Source organism: Diceros bicornis, chromosome 20 (genome assembly GCF_020826845.1).
Source record: "Diceros bicornis minor isolate mBicDic1 chromosome 20, mDicBic1.mat.cur, whole genome shotgun sequence".
Taxonomy (NCBI): Eukaryota; Metazoa; Chordata; class Mammalia; order Perissodactyla; family Rhinocerotidae; genus Diceros; species Diceros bicornis.
Genome location: NC_080759.1, coordinates 31,639,517 through 31,662,219, shown reverse-complemented (window position 1 = coordinate 31,662,219; position 22,703 = coordinate 31,639,517). Strand labels below are relative to the sequence as shown.

The 22,703-nt window shown below is 39.6% G+C and overlaps 1 protein-coding gene across 1 annotated transcript in view; it reads left to right on the top strand.

The window, feature by feature from the left end:
* The window catches only part of WDR70 (WD repeat domain 70), a 308,270-nt gene that overhangs the window by 237,920 nt on the left and 47,647 nt on the right, over positions 1-22,703 (top strand). Inside the window, exons 11-13 of the mRNA XM_058564205.1 lie at positions 13,694-13,793; positions 16,482-16,566; positions 18,026-18,164. Of these exons, the coding sequence (XP_058420188.1) occupies positions 13,694-13,793; positions 16,482-16,566; positions 18,026-18,164 (324 nt within the window). The remainder of the gene's footprint in view (positions 1-13,693; positions 13,794-16,481; positions 16,567-18,025; positions 18,165-22,703) is intronic.

Here is a 22,703-nt window from a genome sequence, read left to right as displayed (position 1 = left end):
ATCCTCATATGAGAATCTGTATTACCTCACTTTTTTTCTCCAGTAAAAATTATGCTTTGCTTAAAATCAGAAAAGTAAAATATACCAGATATTTAAGTGGCCTAATCAGATAATATCCCCATCTTTAAATGATTCTGTATCATGTCTCAAGATTATAAATGGAGTCCCCGAGTCAAAAGTTTCATTTCATGCCTTCTTGAAATTCCAAAAGCATAGGTCTTCTGTAGGGCTTTAACATTTTTTCATATCCAGATTTCTGAAGCATAAATCTGGAGTACCTAACTGGTGTACCAACTGATCTCAGCTAGGGTTTATAAGAAGGAAGATTAATGTGAAGGTAACTTGTGCCTTAGCCATAAGGGGTTTGTTTTATAGACTAAAGTAAACACCTTGAATTTCAAGTTGCAAGCACATGGGGAGCCAGAAGATTCCAGAACCGTGGCGTCATATTCTGCCTATGACTCACACATCTCAGTGACTGAGCTTTCTCCTGCAGCTGCAGCTTCCAGCTGGTCATCAGATAGAGCCCTAGGTAGTCACACACTGCAGTCACCTGGTTTGACCAAACAGGCATGTAGTTGCAACACTGTCCAGTTATGAATGAAGGCTGGGCTATCTCTTTGCCAAACACAGTTGAAAAATAAATGCTAAGTCATAGCTGTTTTCTGAAATCACAGTGGTTGCAACAGTGAACCTGGACTGAGTGGAGAACCCTGCTGGAGAGTTCATCCCTGGTCATAAATGCTTACTCTCTCTGTCTCTCTCTCTCTCTTTCTCTGTCTCTCTCTCTCTTTCTTGTCAGCTTCCCCATTATGGCAGAGGCCAATTCTTGGTCATTTTGATGCTCTCTAAACCTGGCTTATAGTTGATGAGTAAATGTTTTATGAAAGAATAAGAGATCTTGCCTGTTACTCCCCCTTTCCCAACTTGCAGATCCTTTCAAGAAAATTCCATGTTGTCTCTTCATTTGTATATCTCAGTGTTGTGTGTATAATGTGTCCTCAGTAAATGTGGTTGACATTGTAAATGTGGATTCCAAAAATTTCATTATCACGCTTTTATAGGGGATGATGAATGGACTTTTCAGAAACCTTTGTCGGATATTATTGTCTTTTGTCTTTATTTCTTAAAAAAATAAAAAAGGGAGGGAGGGAGGAGGAGAGAGAAGGAAGGAATGAGGGAAGAGTAAAACAACTTGGCTAGAACATAATTATCTTTTTTTAAAAAGTTAGAAACTTGGAAAACTGTCAGCTTACTATAAAACATCTTTCCTTGAAACGTGCTCAAAAGTTCAGAGTTTCGTTTGCTATATTTATTAAGTACGTTCCTTGTGTAAGCATGATGCATAACATATTATACAGTATGCTAAGACTCACTGGGGTTCTTGGAGTTCAGATGATGTGCCTGGGAAAGAAATAATCTGAGGCTGACCTACTTGAAAGAAAAGATCAGAAATGTGGGGAAAGAGCTTTCATCTAGTACCATAAAGAAAATCAACTTAAACACAGTCCTCCCTTCCATGCCCTCCAAGGATGAGCTGTTTCCAGGCATTCTTCTCTCACTTCAGTACTGTCTGCTGGAATCATTGTCTTACTCAGTGTCAAAGAATATATAGAAGAAATGGCTGCAGCTGGTTGGAAACAGACTACAACTACCGGGAGACAATGGTTATTCCAAGCAGCCACAGCGAGGATTAAGAAACATTGCTAGAGAGAGTTCTTGCTCTCACAAGCAGATGCAAAAAGGCAAGAGAGGAGTGTAGTGATTATATAAAGTACATGACATGATGAAGTTGAAAAAATTCTAATTATAGGGTTGCAGGACTAGTTTATGGTGGATATTGTTTGGTAGAATGCTAAGGTAGGGTTGAGAGAATCAGCCTTCTTACAAAGTTATTAATCTTCCTTTAGTATCATCTGACTTACAGTAATGACAAGCACTTATGTTTACTATCTGCCAGGCACTGTTCACCTCCTTTATATGTTGCATTAGTTAACTTTTGCTGCATAAAAAACTATCGTAAAACTTAGTAGCTTAAAAAAACAAACATTTATAATTTCTCATAATTATTTGGATCAGTTGGGCAGCACTTCTGATCTGAACTAGCTTGGCTGATTTCTCCTGGGTTCTCTATTGCATCTACAGTTAACTAACAGCTCAGTCGGAGCTGGATGGTCTAAGATGGCCTCACCCACATGTCTGGCTGTTGGCTAGATGTCAGCTGGTGCTACAGAGATGACTGAGCACATGTCTCTGGTCATCTAGGAAGCTAGCCCATGCTTTTTCACAAGGTGGCTGGGCTCCAAGAACAGCAAGAGAGCAGGTCCCAATGTATATGCCTTTATTCTCTGCTTCTGTCTTGTTTGCTGGTGTCCTCTCTTAGGGTTCTCTGAGAAGCAGATTCTAAGGCAGCATTAGATGTATAAGAGATTTATTGCTAAAACTCCTGTAAGGGAAAAGTGGATGGGGAGCCAGAGGAAGCTAGAGAGTATCAAATGGTGATGCATGTCTGATCCCTATGAAGGAAAGAGGGAAGGAAAGAAGGAGGGTTGGCTAGGAAGAATCTCAGACTGCAACACAGTTCTGGGAAAGCTTTGGCCAGGCTGACAGGAAGTCCTTGAGCCAGTCACCCCAAGGCTTTATTAATCTGCTCTAGCTATGATAGCTCATTCAGCACAGCAGCTACAATTGGGACTACTATGTGATTAAGTCTGTAGTCAACAATCTCTTTGTCTTTGAGAAGAATTATTGCCCCACTGAGTAGCAATGTCCTTCCTCTGAAGAATCTGGCTACCTGTATAGTCAATGGGCTCCTGATCTGAAAATTGGCTCAGATATGGGAACAGAGCAAGGGATCATGACTCTTTATTGGGATGACCACCCTCAGCCTCCTGCTCCTCCATTCATCTCTCTTTTTGATGGTAGATATTAAGCAGTACCTTTGTTCTCTGCCCATCTCTTCTATCCCTAGGAATGCCATATTCCGTCAACCATCTTCACAACTCACTGCACATCAAGCCCTCTTGGCTGCCTCTCTGACCTTGCCAGTCATTATAGTAATTACAGCCATTTGGCTTCAAGAAATTAAGCATGGCAACCTGGCTTTTATTGGTTTGGGCCTCATCATCCCCGTAGATATTAATGACCCAGCTCTGTGACATCAGCCCTGGGCTGCAGAGGAGAGCTGCCACTGAACTTCTTAGTGATGCTGGTTCCCTCTCATCTGTGCATTCCTAATGGCCTTGGAGAATGATATTTCCTCTGGGCCCTCCCGTGAAAAATAATATTCTGTGTTTTCTGGCCTGACACAATATATGCCTTCCAGCATGCCTACTTCCCCCAGCCTTCTTATTCTTTTCTTTGTTGTCTGCCAGAACAATTGGAGTGTTTTGGTTTTTTTTTACTCAACGTTGGCCATCACTTTTCCAGGCCTCTAGTAGCATCCCAGCAGCAAGTTTCCTCCATCTCCCAGGGTCCTTATCCAAAAAAAGGGCCCCTAAATCAATGAATCCTGCTTATCTAGTTTTATATCGAAGCCCCCTTGATTAAGCATCCTCAGAATCCAGACTCAAGGTACTGCATGGCTCCTGCCAGTACTGCTAGCTAATTCTTGCATCTCTTTTGGTGTGTAATCTCTTTCTTCCCTTATCAGGCCCAGATACTTCCCCAGCTGGGTAATGCTGGGATTCAACCCTAGTTATTGGCCTAGCAGCCTAGAGAGGAGGTATGGGCAGGTCTTAAGAGAAAGTATCTGCTGCCTTGTGGGGTAGGGGCAGTTGTGGCATCTTCCAGCACAAAGAAAGTCCTAGCTCTTACTAGGCAAGAGCAGGCCACGTCTGTAAGCTGTGAGGGTTCCAGGGGGGTCTGCAGATCCATCCATCCAAATATCCTATCCTTATGTTTCAGGGTCTCAGATTTTCCCAGCTAGAGCTCTATCTTAGAATAACAGCCTTGGTTGAGCATTTAAATGTTTCTGGAGCTCATAAATCTAACTAGCAGATTGCCTTTGTTTGTTCCTCAGCTGTGTCTGCTCTTCCACTGCAGGAGACTAGGGCCTCTTTGAAAGCTGCTAAAGTGGCCCTTGGCTCTCCCACTTAGTCTTTAACTGTTCATGACCATCAGTTTCTCATTATCCTTCTGCAGGATATCAGTAACCAGCCAACGCTATTGTCTTTGTAGGCATTATTCCTCCCCTATCTTTTAAATACCTGACACATTTTACCCTCAAGGACATTCCCCTGCACCAGGAAGTTTTCCCAGGTCACCTCCTGTGAAATCTCTAGCAGTTGGACCACTACCAAGTGCTAGAGTGTATCTGTGCCTCACGTTCACTTAGGACAGTGTCCTCTTTACCTACCAGGCAATGAGTGAGGCAGTCCCATATTCTTATCTTACCACTTGTGTTGTCGGATCATTCCTGGCACCACTTGTGTTAGTCTGGGTCCTTTGGGAAGCAGACACCAAGATAGGATTAAACATATGAGAAGTTTATTAGAGAAAGGCCTTTAAATGGAAATTGGGAGAGAGCCTGAGAAGGCTGGAGAGATTCAGAGTATGATGCAGGTCATATGCCTATGAAAGAGAGAGGAAAGAAAGGAGTGCTAAATGTCCATCAAATGGTGAATGGATAAGTAAAATGTGGTACGTCCGTACAATGGAATATTATTTCGTAATAGAAAGAAATGAAGTACTGATACATACTACAACATGGATAAACTTCAAAAACATTATGCTAACTGAAAGAAGCCAGTCACAAGAGATAGCATATTGTATGATTTCATTTATATGAAATGTTCAGATAGGCAAATATACAGAGACAGAAACTAGATTAGTGGTTGCTTAGGGCTGAGGGGTTAGGGGAAAATAGGGAGTGATTGCTAATGTGTATGGGGTTTCTTTTTGGGGTGCTAGAAGTGTTCTAAAATTGACTTTGGTGATGATTGCTCAACTTTGAAAATACTAAAACACATTGAACTGCATACTTTAAGTGGGCAAATTCCATGGTATGAAGTATATCTCAAGAAAACTGTTAGATTAAAAGAAAAGAAAAAAAAAACCAGAGGATTGTGCAGAAAGAGTCTTACACTACAGCACAATGCCAAGAAAGTTTCAGTCAGGCTGATTAGGAGTCCTTTATATCCCCTGTTCTCAGTCATTGGCTGGGAGCAGCCCTTGGAAAGCCTGGCCTAGTCACAGAGGCAGTGAGGGTGTCAGTTATGCTTTCACAGTAGGAGATCTGAGAGGCACATTTTCATGGCTACATCTCCTATAAGCCAAAACAAGATACATATCCATACCCAGACTCAAGGTGTAGAGAAATACATGCCGCATCTTGGTGAAAAGAAGAGCAAAGTTATATTGCAAAGGAGTGTGCCACACTTGCATTAACTTATTAAATTCTCCCAACAGTTTATGAAGTAGATACTGTTATTATTCTCATTTAATAGATGGCATAGGAGGCGTAGGGAGATTAACTAGCCCAAGATCATATAGATGCTAAGTGGTGGAGACTGGATTTGAACTCATCAGTCTGGCTGCACACCCTGTGCTCTTTATCATTATACTATATTTTCATACAGTATATTAATTTGAATATCACAGATCAAATGGAGAGGTTTTATTGTCTAATTCCCCTCACTAAAATGAAGCCTTCCTGAGAATAGGGAGTTGCGAAGCACCTTTATAGGATATTTACTGTACTTTTGTGTACATTATCCTCATTATCCAAAATCAGAGAAACAGGAGGAAATTATATTCAGTCTAGACCTATATTTATTCTGTTTTTTAATCTTGGCATTTAAAAAAATCCTGGTGTATTTTTTTTTTTTTTTTTTTTTTTTGTGAGGAGATCAGCCCTGAGCTAACATCCGCCAATTCTCCTCTTTTTTTTTTGCTGAGGAAGACGGCCCTGGGCTAACATCTGTGCCCATCTTCCTCCACTTTATATGGGACGCCGCCACAGCATGGCTTACCAAGCAGTGCGTCGGTGCGCGCCCGGGATCCGAACCAGCGAACCCCGGGCCGCCGCAGCGGAGCGCGCGCACTTAACCGCTTGCGCCACCGGGCCGGCCCCAATCCTGGTGTATTTTTAATCCTGGTGTAGTAAGTAACCCTAGCATGTGATTCAAAATACAGAGTTGACTGGAATTGCCTGGTTATCACTAAGCTTGAAAATAGATTCCCAATGAGAAAGAAATTTTATACCTATTGAGGGGGTCTTAGGAAGATTTGAGAGGACAGTCAAATGTTAGTACACCTAGTTTGTTAGATAGCCTAGCGTTTGCTTCGTCTTGCTCATGAAGTTTGTGTTTTGGTAGCATAGTTGCATTTCAGCAACTTTCTGAGAGGAAGTACCCACTACAGACTTAATAAATGCGTGGTATTGACACAAGGTGGGGAGATAGTAGCTCAAATGTAACTCAATCTCTTTGGGAGTTGGGGAGAAGGATAGTGGTGGGAAGATGTGTGGGGCATGTTATTTTAAAGATTAGTAAACTGAGAAACAGAAAGATTAAGCAACTTGGGCAGGGGCAAACTAAAATGTAGTAAGTTGAAATTTTGGGTCAAGCTGGCTTGGCTCTAGGACCATTATTCTTTCCATTAAATTTTTCCATATTTTCAGCCCAGTGTTTCATTTAAATTCTCTCATTTAAAATAGTTTGTTCTATTGTTTCTATTAATTACAGAACGTGTTTTGATCATTTTGAGGGTTGTCCTTCCTCTTGCATTGATAGACACACACTAGAACAATAGAAAGATATTGGGATTTAAGCAGCCGCTGGATATGAACTGACTGACCATCGGTACCACCACAGAATGTTTGGATTAGTCATACATCGCTTAACGATGGGGATATGTTTTGAGAAATGAGTCTCTAGGCAATTTTGTCTTTGTGTGAACATCATAGAGTGTACTTACGCAAACCCAGGTGGTATAGCCTACTGCATACCTAGGCTCCAGTATAATCTTATGGGACCACCATTGTGTACGTGGTCCATCATTGATCGAAACGTTGCTATGCGGTGCGTGACTGTATTTAGGATTTCAGGAAGTGGAGTATTTAAGACTTTGTGGAAGACATCATATTTTTCTTTGAGAATTTGGCAGACTGCATTAGAGAAGAAAATCTAGAATTAGTCAGCATAACCACAGGACCAAGACTCATAAGTAGATGTTAGGAGGGAACCTTGGACCCAGTTTAAGAAAGATATTGCCAGTTAGAGCCACCCAGAAATGGACTGATGTTGCTTGTGATGTAATGAGTTCTGTACTGCCAGAGGCTCCATGACCATCTGCTGAGAAGGGAAATACAGACAGTTTTACCAGTTGGGAGTCTGTACTGTATGATCTCAGAGAAGGCCTTTAAAACTCTAGGTTTTTGTGCTTGCATTTTCCATCACTATGAATATTTGAGACTTGATAACTCTCTCAGTCAGGAGAAAGCTCTGCTTTTAAGGACTGTTGTGACTACTTCGGCCCTACCTGGATAATCCAGGATAATAATCTCCCTATTTTAAGGTCAACTAAATTAGTAACCTTATTTATACCTGCAAAGTCCCTTTTGCCATGTAGAGTAACATATTCATGGGCATGACACCAAGGGGGGAGGTCATGGAGGTCAAAATTCTGCCTCCCACAATGCAGTACCCTCTGCCTGGAATACTCTTTCTTGTCCCTGCATCATGCTCTTGCGTCTGCTAGCTCTTACTTTGTCCACTGGGTCTTGATTTCTTTTTACCCCTCTTTTTTCCCCTATGCTCGAGTTTGGGTTAGGAACCTCTCCCTCAATACTCATGTATTACTCTATACTTCCCCATTGTACCACTTGTCAATTGGTGTGCTTATCCATATCCTTTCAGGAAACTGTTGGTCAACTCTTTAAGGAGAGAAGCCTTGTTTATCTGGGCACATTGTGTTTTCCTGCTTAACCTTGTGTCTGCCATACAATTGATGCTCAATAAAAAAAAAGTTGAATCAATGAATTATTTATATTCATGAAAGGTAGAAACATGATAACTATCTTTAATACAGATTTTAATACAGATTTAATACAGTACTCCTCATTACTGGAAGCTTTCAGGTGGAAGCTCAATGACAGAGTGTCAGGGATATTGTTGGGAGACTAATGTACATGAGCTCTATTTTGTGACTCATTCTTTGTTAGGGTTGCTGCAAGACCGGTAGAGATGGGGTCACTTGTAATCCTCTACCTGTGGCTCCCAGGAGAGACGTATGTGCTGTCATCACTAGCAATGTCCCTGTCCGTTCACTGTGGAATTATCCAGCCTGGTGGATCTGGGATAATTGACTCCATAGTACTGTGGCCTGTGCTGATTACTGAATCATAAGTGAGTGGCAAGATTATTAGTAGAGTTACTTTTACAGTTCATTAGCTCTGCGGAAGTAACATTAGAAGTAAAAAGACTATTAACATACGTGAGTAGAGAAGGAGTATTGTCGTTAGTTCTGTCAAGTCAATTCCGGCTCCTAGTGACCCTGTGTGCAGCACAGCAGAATCCTGCCTGGTCTTTTTGCACCATCCTCTCACTTTCTGGTGCTATATCAGACAATGCTCTGTGGCTATTCACAGGGTTTTCATGGCCAATTTTTTCAGAAGTGGGTGGCGAGGTGCTTCATCCTAGTCTGTCTAGTCTGGAAGCTCCGCTGAAACCTGTCCACCATCGGTGACCCTGCTGGTATTTGAAATATGGTGGAAGAACTTTGAGCATCATAGTAACGTATAGTCACCACAGTATGACAACCAACAGATGGGTGATGTGGTTCCCTGACCACAGAATGTTAACCACTGGACCATCAGAGCTGAGAGAAGGACTGTTGCGTAGTATTGAAGAGCAGGCTTTTTGGTTCAAACTCCCACCTCTACCACTTACTAGCTGTGTGACCTTGGACAAGGTACTTAAGTCTCTGTGCTTCAGTTTCCTAATCTGTAAAATGGAGATGATAATAGTAGACCCTAACTTGTAGAGTGATTGTGAGAATTAAATAGGCAAGATAGTAAAGGATGTAGTGCCTAGGATATAATAAGCATTGTGTAAGGGTTAGCTACCATTATCATCATCAACAACAACAGCAAAACATTATTGTATAGGCACATTCAAGATAGTTCAAGACCTACAACATGTGCACAATGTCTGGCTTATACTAGGAATACAATGGTATTTTTTTTTAATTTTTTTATTGTGAAATTTTTGTTGTACATTATTGTTTGTCAGTCACCGTATAAGTGCATCCCTCCACCCCTTGTGCCCACCTCCCAACCCCCTAGCCCCTGGTAACCACCAAACAGTTCTATCTGTCCGTGTGTTGGTTTATCTTCCACATATGAGTGAAATCATGCACTGTTTGTCTTTACCTTTCTGGCTTATTTCACTTAATATGATGCCCTCCAGGTCCATCCGTGTTGTTGCAAATGGGACAATTTTGTCTTTTTTTATGGCTGAGTGGTATGCCATGGTATTATATATACCACATCTTCTTTATCCAGTCATCAGTCGAGGGACACTTGGGTTGCTTCCATGTCTTGGCTGTAGTGAATAATGCTGCGATGAACATAGGGGTACATAAGCCTCTTTGGATTGTGGATTTCAGGTTCGTTGGTGTATTTTCATTTTCATTTGTCTCCAGATATGATTTGATTTCTCATTTAATTTCATCAGTGAGCCATTGGTCATTTAGTAGCATGTTGTTGAGTCTCCACAGCTTTGTCACTTTCCTGGTTTTTTTCTTGTAGTTGATTTCTAGCTTCATGGCTTTATGGTCAGAAAAGATGCTTGTTATGATTTCAGTCTTCTTAAATTTATATAAGCATGCCTTGTTTCCCAACATATGGTCTATCCTTGAGAATGTTCCATGCGCACTTGAGAAGAATGTATAATCTGCTGTGTTTGGATGGAGTGCTCTCGTTATATATCTATTAAGTCCATCTCATCAAGGTTTTTCATTTAAGTCCATTATTTCCTTATTGATTTTCTGTCTGGATGATCTGCCCATTGATGACAGTGGGGTGTTAACATCCCCTACTATTATTGTGTTGTTGTTAATATCTCCTTTTAGGTTTGTTAATAGTTGCTTTATGTACCTTGGTGCTCCTGTATTGAGTGCGTATATATTTAAAAGTGATATGTCTTCTTGGTGGAGTGTCCCTTTCATCATTATATACTGCCTCTCTTTGTCTCTCTGTTTTATCTTGAAGTCAGCTTTGTCTGATATAAGTATGGCAACACCTGCTGTCTTTTGTTTGCCATTAGCTTGGAGTATTGTCTTCCATCCTTTCACTCTGAGCCTGTGTTTGTCTTTAGAGCTGAGATATGTTTCCTGGAGGCAGCATATTGTTGGGTCTTGTTTTTTAATCCATTCCGCCACTCTGTCTTTTGATTGGAGAGTTCAGTCCATTTACATTTAGGGTAATTATTGATATATAGGGGCTTGTTGTTGTTATTTTATGGCTCTTTTTCCTGTTCTGTTGCATTTCATTTCTCGCCCCGTATGTTTCGGACTCCCAATTCAGTTTGGTAGTTCTGTATGGGGGTTCTCTTAGTTTTCTCTTTCTTTATTGTGTGTGATTCTGCTCTGATTATTTGGTTAGTGGTTACCATGAGCTCTGTATAAAAAATCTGATGGATGTGATAGTCCATTTTTTGATGGCCTGTTATTCTCTTAGACTAAGTTGATTTGATCCCTTTCCTCTTCCCCTTCTAAGTTATTGTTGTCACATCTTATTCCTTCTTGTGTTGTGAGTTCATATTTAACATGATGAGTTTATATTTATTCTTGGTGCTTACCTTCTCTTGATCTTTGGTTTTTTTAATTGTTTGCTAATCTATTTTGATAGAACACTGCGATTTTTCTGGTTTTGTCGACCTATTTTCCTCCTTGTTCAAAACTTTGAATCCCTTTTCTCTTTTTTGTCTCAGGGATTAGGGCCTTCTTGAGAATTTCTTGTAGTGGGGTCTTGTGGCAATGAACTCCCTTAGCTTTTGTTTATCTGGGATATTTATTATTTCTCCATCATCTCTGAAGGATATTTTCGCTGGATAGAGTATTCTTGGCTGAAAGTTTTTGTCCTTCAGAATTTCGAATTTATCATTCCACTCTGTCCTAGCCTGTAAATTTTCTGTTGAGAAATTGGCTGAGAGCCTGATGGGAAATCCTTTGTATGTTATTTTTTTTTGTCTAGCTGCCATTAATATTTTTTCTTTGTCATTGACTTTTGCCTGCTTTACTACTATATGCCTTGGAGAGGGTCTTTTCGTGTTGATATATTTAGGAGATCCATTGATTTCATTCACTGGTATTTCCAGCTCCTTCCCCGGGTTTGGGAAGTTCTCAGCTATTATTTCTTTGAACAAGTTCTCTGCTCCTTTTTCCCTCTCTTCTCCCTCTGGAATACCTATAATCCTTATGTTGGATTTCCTAATTGAGTTGGATATTTCTTGGAGAGTTTCTTCATTTCTTTTTAGTCTTAGTTCTCTTTCCTACTCCATCTGGAGCATTTCTGCATTGCTGTCCTCAATATTGCTAATTCTTTCCTCCATATTGTCAGCTCTGATGCTTAAGGCTTCCAGATTTTTCTTTATCTCCTCTATTGTGTTTTTGATCTCTAAGATTTCTGATTTTTTTTTCATTGTTTCAATCTCTTTTGTGAAGAAACTCCTGGTTTCATTGAGTTGTCTCTCTGTGTTTTCTTGTATTTCATTAAGCTTTTTTATGATGGCTATTTTGAATTCTCTGTTATTAAGGTTATGCATTTCTGTGCTTTCCAGGTTGAGTTCTGGGTGCTTGTCATTTTCCTTTTGGTCTGGAGATTTAATATATTTTTGTGTCGTGCCTGTTGGTGTTGGCTTACTTTTCCTCATAGTGAAAATATATGGTTGCAGTTTCTTCTTGCTGCCACTGGGTGGGGGTCAAGGGCTGTGTATTCTGGCCCACTTTAATCCGCCGGCACGCTCGTTGGCCTCTGGCTGATATGAAGTGTGGCTGAGCAGAGGCTGCTTAGGGGTGAAGCATGGGAACAGCTGGAGCTGGAGCATGGGAACAGCTGGGACTGGAGCGCAGCTAGGCCAAAGCAGCTTGGGCTCAGCTGCAGGTGGGTTGAAGCAGCTGCAGCTGAAGTGCTGCTGTGCCGAAGAAACAGGAGTTGGAGCACTGCTGGGCTGAAGAAGTTGGAACTGGGCTGCACTGGGCCGAAGAAGGAGGAGCTAGAGAGCTGCTGGGCCAAAGGAGGAGGAGCTGGAGCACCACTGGGCTGAAGAAGCAGCAGCTGGAGCGCTGCTGGGGTGAAGAAGCAGCAGCTGGAGTGCTGCTGGGCTGAACAAACTGGAACTGGAGTGTGCTGGGCCGAAGAAGGAGGAGCTCGAGCACCACTGGGCCAAAGAAGCTGGAACTGAAGGCAAAGAAGCTGGAAACAGAGTGTGGTGGGCTGAAGTTGCTGGCACCAAGTCAGCTGAAGCCTGAGTACAGGCCAGGCTGAAGCAGCTGGAGCCGGGGGTTGCGGACGGATGGTGGTCAAGCCGAAGGAGCTGGGGACGAGGCACAGTCGAGCTGATGTAGCTGGGGCCAGGGCACAGTCAAGCCAAGGGAGCTGGGGCCGTAGCACAGTGGAGCTGGGGCTGCTGGGGCCGTGGCTTAGTCCAGCTGGAACATCTAGGGCTGTGATGCAGTGGGGCCTGAACTTCCACTGCCTCTGGTGCGGGGGTGCAGGCTCACCCCACTGGTGGAGGGGCCCTGGCACCTGGGGGCTGCTGTCTGTGGGTGCGGGGTGTGGTCCCGCTGCCTCTGGGGCTGGAGCTGAGCTGATGTGCTGCTGTGCTGAGGTGCTGGTTGGGCAGGCCAGGTTGGAGGAGGTGTGTTTACTTTTGCCTCTCCAATCTCAGAGGTTTCTGGCCTCACTGTGGCTTTCTGCTGTCCTGAGGGACTAGCTTGTTGAAAGTACCCTCGCAACAGTTCTGCTCCCTCCACAGGGGGATCCCTACGGGCTGTGAGTGGTCTGGGAGAGTGCCATTTTTCACATGGCGAGCCGCTCCCCTCCCCCCGCCAAGAGCCGCGTGGTATCGGTCTCTGGGTCGCGGTCATTGGGGCAGGAAGGGAGCTCCTCTTACCTCCTTCCACTTCTTCTGGGGATTCCAGCACCTCAGTCCTTGGGTGTACAGCTGCCTGGGTGCCTCAGACGTCCCCTGTGTTTTGTGAATAGCTTCTGTTGGAATATGAATGTCCTTTTTGTTGTGTCTTAGAGGGGGAGAGTTCAGTGGAGAAAGATCACCCTGCCATGATGCTGACATCACTCCACAATGATATTTTTGTGTTAGTAAATAATAATTGTAATTTTTGTAATTTTTATTTATATTTACTCTTTTAGATAACTATAGGAAATGGTTCCAATAACTTTATAATAAGAACTAAATGCTGTTGTGTTGCTCAGAGCTTGCTCAGGCAGGCTGAAAAATATCTCCTACTAGGACTTACTTTGTCTCTTCTTTTATTAAAGCAAAGGAATGTTTTTAAAAGCCTTTTGAAGTTTTTTTCCAGAATAAAGAAAACATGATCAGGTGAAATTAATATTTTACCTATAGATGTATATAATTTTGTGGATGCTAAAGTGAAATATTCTTGCCATAAAAATGTTTTCATGTGAATTCAGATGAGATGTTAACACTTTGCTTGTCTTCGCAAACAGGTCCATCCTAAATTCCACTATAAACAGGCTCATGACCCAGGCACAGACACTTCTTGCGTGGCTTTTTCCTATGATGGTAATGTCCTTGCATCTCGTGGAGGTAGGTTGAAAGCTTTCTTTTTGATATGTTTTATATTTAAAATGATCATACTTAATGCTAACAAATATCAGACTGATATCCTAGCGCTTAGTAAAGCCAACTGTGCTTTTGTTAACGTACGTTTGCCAGTCTGCTTTTTCATTAGAACGCATTTCCAACTTGCCCATATTGTCTTGTTAAAAGGGATCAAGTAAAATTTAGAAAATATGTACTCTTTTTGCCTAAGTTTTTATTTTGGCTTCAAATTCCATCAAAGTTTGAAGCCTCCAAGGATGACCTTTGCCTCTACCTTATAGAATTTTATAGAGGATGTTCTACATTCTTTCTATACCATTTTATAATTCTGGGTCTGGTATTTCAAAATCTTCTGTTTGCTGACCATTGATTTTTTTCAGTTCAAACACCAACTCAATTCAGTTAAAAAAAGTTGTATATCTGGATGTTATCTTTTAATAGCTACATATATGTTGTATTTTAAGTTTACTTATCTACATTTCTGTTGTTGAATATAGGTTGTTTCTAGTTTTTTGCTAAATCTTTCTCACATGGATAAGCTGTGTGTTGATAGAAGGAGATAAGAGAATAGTGAGGGCAGCTTATGAGCAAAGCATTCTGGGGAAGTACAGGACATGACTGAGGACCTTCCAGTGGGTCAACTTTTTGGGAGAGAAAAGAAACAGCAGGCTGAGTGTTACAGATGTCCTTAAATATCACATAAAGGATGTAGTCTTTATTCTGCAGGCCAAATTAATCAGGCAACGCTACGTTTAGTCATTCATTCATCCACTCAACTACTATATATTGAGCAGCTACTCTGAGCTAGCATTATGCTAGGTGCTGGGTATAAACTGTGAACATCATAGACAGGGTTCCTTTCCTGAAAGAGTTTACAACCTGTTGTGGAGGGGAGTGGAAGTGAGGAGGAGATGAAGAGACTTGGCCCAGCTTTCCCCTCAGTTTAACCAGTCCATGTCCTTTTACCCTGTGGAACTCCATTCAGATTCTCTTTCCTCCAAGGAACCTTATCTATTATATCTAAACTACCCTCACTTACATAATTTAAAAAAAAACCAAAGCATATGTACATGTATTTTCTATTTATGGTATACTTGACAAAGATGGATATGTATAAAGTATGTATTTTGGTCCATCAATTCTAACCTGCTACTTGAGTCCTAAGATGAGTCTTAATTAAGACTGTATATACTCTTTACTTACAAATGGTGGTTGTTACCCCAAGAGTGTATCTGAATGCCTTGGGAAGGGTTTTCAAATGATAAATGCTCCACTTAGAGATTATCACACTCACTCTTGCATCTTTAGAGTGGTATACCCCAATCTCCAAGGTGGAGTGGAGAGGGAAGAGAGGAATAAGAGGGGAGTAGTGTAGTTTGAAAATTCTTCCCAGAGGATTCTAAAATAGGCCACCCCCACCCAGTTGATAATTACTGCCTTAGAAGCGTAGGACTAACTCCACTTCAGACAAAGCCACATTGGTGATAATTCTTACCATCCTCTTCCATCCTATGATAGCTATTGGGTAACATGTCGTCGACACAACCTGTATACCATATTCCATCATTTTCATTCCTGGATGTGTAGATTATGGCAGTTGGAAGTCTGTTCAGCAAAGAGTCCCCAGGGTGTGGTAAGGTGCTGCTGCTAGCTCCAAAACTTGCCAGGTTAGCTAAACTGTTTAATGCAGATTAATGTTTTCTTATTGTTTGAGGATGGTGAGGATATGTAACCTTTTTTTAAGACTAATAGAAAAAGGCGAGTCTTAAAAAGTTCTTCCAATATAAGCAGGTCCCTAGTCCAGCCAGTTATGCATTAGTGCACCTGCCAAAAGTGGGGTTTCAGAGGAAAGGTCGCTGGGGAGAGAATGGGGATTTTCACTGAACTCTCCAATCACCTCACTTGCACCTGATACTGATTCCTTATTGGACCCAAGGGCTTGAGGTGGGTCTCAGCTGTGGACACTGGGGAGAAGGAACAGCAAAGACATTACTTAAATGAGTTTTGGCTTTCATTCTGGTCAGGAATTAGTTAGTAGCCCTGTAGAAATATAAAAAAGTGATTCTTAAAAGAATATTCATTATACTTTAAATAGCTTGGAAACACTGTACTCTCCAGCAAAGTGAAGAATGATAGCCACAGACAGAGTTACCCTGGAGGGGAGGGAATCGCATGGCTCACCCTCATTAATGTTAATGGATAGCTTCACCTACACACTAGTGGGAAAAAGAATCTGTTGTGAACTGAACTATTTTCAGTCCTGATGGTTGTTAAATTAATATCTTCTTAAGAAGTTGGGTTATGCTCCAATATACCACAGGGGAACTACCATCTGCTCTAAAATCACTCTTTAGAGTAGATTCTCCAGGGTTCCTTCTAGGCTACAGATGCTACATCATTCTGGAAAGTAATTTCTAGAAGGCCAATTCATTGTCATATATCTTTCTACTATTCTCGCAACTACTGCTTTCAAACTCCCCAGTTAAAATTAAACATGCTTATGTGCATATCCTTCCTTCCTTCCCTCCCTCCCTCGCTCCCTCCCTTTCTCCCTTTCCTCCTTTCTTCGTATAGTTGTACACTAAGTTTAGCAAACTCTAAACTTGGAACTAGTTCTTTTTGCCCAATTCACTTTCTGTCTTTTTTTTTTTTTCTTTCTCATTCCTCTATCAGGTGATGATACATTGAAATTATGGGACGTCCGACAGTTTAATAAGCCACTTTTTTCGGCCTCAGGTCTTCCTACCATGTTCCCAATGTAAGTAGCATATTTTTAATATTCAATAAGCATAAGAGAATGGAAAAGAAATTTGTTTACCTTAACGTTAATTTATATCATATGTCTTTTAGATCTTCTAGAAAAGGAACTTGAAGAGTGGTTGAAATTGGTTTTTGAAAGATGCATTTTATTTTTGCTTTTCATTTTGCACATTCTGCAGACTATAAAATATTTTTTTGAAGTTGAAATGATGTATGTTCATGTGCTTGTGTGTGTTTATATATTATATGCACTCATAAGTCTTGGGGTAGTAAAACTATCTTAAGGGATTGAGTTGTTCTTTTAATTTTGTATAAATGACAAGGTAGGCCTACGTATTTGTTGTCTTTTAAAATTTGTACCCTCATACCATCGAAGCAATTTTTCATAGTTACTGAGCATTATTATATATAATTTTCTCAATTTTTTCTTATCATCATTCTAATAAATGATTAGATAACCTTCACTTGTTCAGACTCTCTTGCTCTGGTAGCTGCACACTCCATTCTGCTGAGTTGACAACTGAAGCATTTAAAGATTTTTCTGAGGCAGCTGAGGTGGGATTTGACCTCCAAGTCCTACAGTTGGTGCCTAAGCAAAATTTTCTATTTTGGTAGAAGTAAAATTTCACATCTGTGTTAAATAATGACCAACAGGGAGAGCGTGAGAGTAATAGAAGCATCAAATGGAGGAAGCTGTATAATAACAGAGTACTAACGCTAACATGGTCTTTTGCCCATGGCATTTATCTGTTAAAACAAACAGATGGACAAACAAACATAAATTTATAGCTGATGAGAAATTTTTGAGCTATTATGCCTGCTAACTCCATATAACTTCTTTGGATCATGTCTTAGATTATTCACAATTAGGTGTGCCAGACCTCTAAAAACAAGAGCTATTGAATCATAGCCATCAATTAGGTTCCGGTGGTGCAACCTGCTCCTCATTTCATGGTGCTTGACTTGACAAAACTCAAATTATTTGAGTGATGGTGGTAGTGAAAAATAGTTCCAAAACTGGTCAAAATAATCACTACTTAGACATTAGTCATACAATGTCTATTTGTGTATAGACACTGTCAATGTCTATGTTGAGTTTTTCCCATGCTCTTTTTACAATAAAAAAATATTATAATGTGTAGAAGTTAAAAGCACGTATTCTGGAATAAGACTGCCTAAGTTCGAATCCCAGCTGCACCACTTACTTTTGAGATCTTGGACAAGGTTTATTTAACTGCTCTCTGCCTCAGTTTCCTCATCAGTAAAATGGGAATAATAATATCTACCTCATAGGATTATTGTGAAGATTAAATGAATTAATATAAGTGCTTAACTTATTGTAAGCCCTATATAAGAGTTATCTCTTGTTACAATGATGTTCATATTTTAGCTCACTCATTACTGCTGCACTGTTGTGGGGTCACAAGCTTACACTTATAAACTCTTTTTGTCTGTAGGACTGACTGCTGTTTCAGTCCAGATGATAAGCTCATAGTCACCGGTACATCTGTACAAAGGGGATGTGGCAGTGGCAAACTTGTTTTCTTTGAGCGCAGGACTTTCCAAAGGGTGTATGAAATAGACATCACAGATGCGGTATGTATATTCTTTTCTCCACAGCCTTGAGAATGAAGTGAAGTTTGTCTCTTAGCCATCTTTTGTTTTGGTTTTTAAATAGAACATAAGCCCTGGCCCGTATAGTGCAATGGTGGCTGATTTTTCTCCAACACGGGAATTACTAATACATTGCAGACTGGCTGATCTACCCTTTCCCCTCCCCTGACCCAATATTTCCTATGGGCTCTACTTCAATCAGCATTTCAGGTGGGCCTGTGATGTTTCCCCCCTCTGCCAACCGATTTGAGGAGAGCAGAAGCTGATCATCACGTAGGATACAGAAAGGAGCTTCTCACAATGTACATGTTTGTGAGGATTTGGGGATTGTGGACAGAAGTGAAAGGTTATGCCCTCAGAAAGTGATGAAGTGTGTCATTGTTTGAAAACCTTGAAAACTTTGACAGAATTCTGCTTGTCAGAGTTGTCGTTAAGGTAAGATCCAGCTTCCACTGAGCTTAATTTCTGTTTAGTTATTTGGAGGTTTAAAACATTTCAGGTTTAACTTCTACATCTAAAAAAAAACTCTTTAGTTTTCTTTATAGATTTGTATAGGCACTAAAACACCAGCATGCATGCATGCATTCATTCATTCATGTCCTGAGACTGGAGCCTTATTTAATACAGTAGTAGTGAAGATTCCCAGAGGAAAAATCTGAATTCCTTTAAAGTCTTTTAAAGTATATATTATTATTTAGATGGTAAGGCAAATCATTGTCATTTTTGAGTATGAAACAAGCTAATTAACATCTGTGTAAATTTTCATTGGCTCATTGTCAGATCCTTTAGTAATATCCTATATCTTAAACAGTGCTCTCATGCAGGTTCTCCAGTTGTTTCAGCTCTTTGTAAACAGTTGAGACATATTATGTACTTAAATGATTCAGACAATTGACCAACTGTTTTTAAATCACCAAGAAAAAGCTCTTGTCTGTAATGCTCTAGTGTTACTAGGGAGTCTTAATTTGTAGGCTCTAAATTTGAAACCATGATAGAGTTAATTAGAGACAATGAACTAACAATGAGACTAATTCTAGATGAGTACTTAGTTTTATAGATTTTAATCTCATGACATAATTTGAAATGTGCCAGCACTAATAATACTTTTTTTGGAGCCAACTAAAACACTAGAATCAAAGAAAAAGACTCTTGACTCGATCAACTTTAATCTCAAAAAATAAAATTATTATCATTGGTTGTTCCAGGAGTAAGCAGTGTTCTGTTATGCCTCTCAGCGATGACACATCTCAGTATTACTCACGGGGCTGTGTTTTAAAATGGTAATTTAAATTGAAACATAAATAATTAAGAAATGTAGAAGTATGACTGCACTTTTAAGACATATTGGATTTCTATAGTGTACAGAACATGCTGCTTGCTGTGTTGCTCTGAGTTGCTTTTCTAGCTAGATCTTTTTCTCCATAGCGCTTACTACCACCTCATCTAATATATATTTGTTTGTTTTTGTCTGTCTTCTTTTATCAGAATATAAGCCCATGAGGCCAGAAACTTTGTTTTGTTCATTGTGACATCCTCAGTGCCTAGAACAGTGCCTGGCACATGGATAGCGCTTAATCAGTATTTCTTGAATGAGTGAATGGTATACTTGAGAAGTGCAAGTAATGCGTCTTGTAGAGCACAGGTGTGTCTTTGGAGAGAGAGTGAGGCAGGAGGGAAGTATTAGAGATGGAAAGGTAAACTGACCTTGTATACCATAATAAGAATGTGACTTTATCTTGTGGCTTTTTTTTTAAAGCAAAGGGACAATACATACACACCTAGGTTTTAGAAGTTAATTTTTATTGAAGTGTGAAGGTTAAGTTTACAAGATTCGGTATTATTTGTATATGAGGGCTGAGGTTTATAACTTGGGATACTGGGTCAGTGTTCCCTGAGATTAGAAAAATAAGAAAAGAAAAGAAAGCAGGTTTTGGAAGAAGGACAGTGGGTTCTGTTGAAATGTTGAACTTGAAGTACCCTTAGGACCCTGGGTAGAGATGCTCAGTAGACAGATAGGTTGATGAGTTTGGTGCTTAAGAGAAAGAAGACACAGTTTTGGGAGAAGCATTTATAGTTCATATTGAAATGTTGGTTCTGATTAGTTTGGTTAAGGAAAGGACGTTAAGCATAGAGAAGATGAGCCCTAGGAAATCCGAGTATTTAAGGGATGAGCAAATGAAGAGAAGCAAACAAAAGAGAAGGCTCTTTAAGTAAATGGACTATACCATATATTGAATTACCTTAAAAGAGTCGGAAAACAAATTTTGACATCCATTTTGATAGATGGATGAAGAGAGAACTTCAAATAGGGACAAACCCACACACCTGAAGGTGGCCTTTCAATCATTGATTTAGGATTTGTTTGTCTTTTTTGTTGTTGTTAACAACAGACAGCATTGTTTTCTGTTTATATAGGAGAATGCTATGTTAAAGGGACTTTAAACTGTTCCTTTGATCTATTTTCTCAAGTTTTAAGTCTTCTTGGAATGTAAGAAAATGAACAAATGCATTCTTTGAAATGCATAAAGAGAGTGGTCATTTTGCTAGACAGGCCAGAAAACACCTGTTTAACTTTATTGTGTTTTTGTCATTAAAAACCAGAATAGTCATTTTTTTTTGGAAACACCACACCCTGCTGTAGTAATATACTCACTGTGTTGTTTTAATTTACATTAAAGACAACATCTCATATTCTTAATATCAACATTTAGTAGTGTGCTTGTTTGACAAGACGCAGGCAGTGGTGGCTTTAGGTCTATCCTAGATGTGTCCCCTTACTTCAGTAACGTATGATTGATTGTATTCTTCCCACACCCTCGTCTAAAACGAAATAATCCCCTAGACAGTTATATTCTAGAATGCCAAGCTCAACATGTATAAGGAACCAAACATTGTTTTCAGTCAGGGGATGTTAACAATCTATACAATTAATTTCCTAATAACTAAGACTTGTCCTACAATCTTCACAATAAATAGCTTTTAAAAATATAACAATTGCATTTTCCATATTTATTTTTGAAATAAACTTGAAGAAAAACTGATTCTAATTCCACTCTCTGCATTGTCATATGCTCTTAAAATTTTTCTTTATTCAATATAGAGACTCTCAACGCTCTTCACTAGGAGATGACAAATGTTTCTTTAACATTTACTGTATGATGGTTGTACACATTTTATAATTCTGCTGAAATTATTTCTAGGTGTTTCCTTTGTGGTCCAATTATGTTTCTCAAGTTAAAAAAAATACACACTCATGTTCCTCGTTTATCATCTAATTCTTTGTGATTTGAGTAGTGTGCTTAGTGTCTTTTCTAAGATAAATTCCAGAATATAACTTGAATCTTGAGTTTACAAACTCACTGTTGTTTTTGTGTAAGACAGGACCCTAGGCTTTTTATATGTTGTATAAAATGCTTCCTTTACTCTATTTTGTGCAATAAAAGCATAGGAGAGAAAGAACGGGCAAAATATAATTTGGAGATAATGTATCAATTTTTAAAAAAATAATTATGTTTAGAAGAAACAAATTTTTAAACCTTTTCAAAGTTCTAGTTATGTCAGGTAATGCTCTGAAATAACATTATAAGTTATTATTAGCTTAGTAATTTTTCATCAAATTATAATTTGTTGCAAAATGACTTAATAGAATTTCCTTTTTAACTAACATAAATCAAGGGACATGGTTTATGCAGTTGTACTATAGTATTACCATTTATGTTCTTTAACCTAAGCATAGTGAAATCAAGTTGTTTTGACCTGGTGTTATTTATGATGGTGGCCTCTTCACCTCATGCTTTTGGCAATAATTTAAAAGAGATAGCAGGCATTCCCTTGGGAAAAGAGAAGAAAGTGGAAAGGAAAAAAGCCAGAAATTTCACACCTGATCCTGACTTCTCTTCTATTTGTTTGTTTGCTTAGGTACTCTGGTGAGGGACCTCTGTTTCTGTAAACACTGACTGAGCAAAGTGAAGAAAAGAAAGAAAAAAAACTACACCTTTATTTTTAAAACACAGCTATAGCATCTAGCACAACTGGTCTTGCATTTGGCCACTGAAGTGAAGGGAAGGGAAATTTGCTCTGATATTTTCAACTAGACTGCCTTAAGCATTTCAAAGTTGATTGAGAATCCTAATACCAACATAAGAAATATAATAGTAAAGGTCTTTTAAGGAAGAAAAAAATTCATTATAATTATCTAAAAAATATTTGGTTATCTTTAGGAATACTGTTTAACCACCTAAGAGAATGGATAGCAAAGAGCAAGGATTATCCTAGATTTTTGCTTCTTTTTACCACTACTTGTTCTCCAGAATATCCTCTTCCTGTGAGAAATGAAATCTAGATTATGCACACCTCATTTATGTTCTTTAGAAAAGAAAACTCAGAATGTCATGTATTAGGTCTCTTCTATCACTTTGAAATCTTGTTATTAATTTTTTTCATGGAGCCAACTCTACAGTTAGAGAAAATATATATTCTGGATCTGCCTTCCTGGAACTTTGTCAGTTATTTTTATCTTCA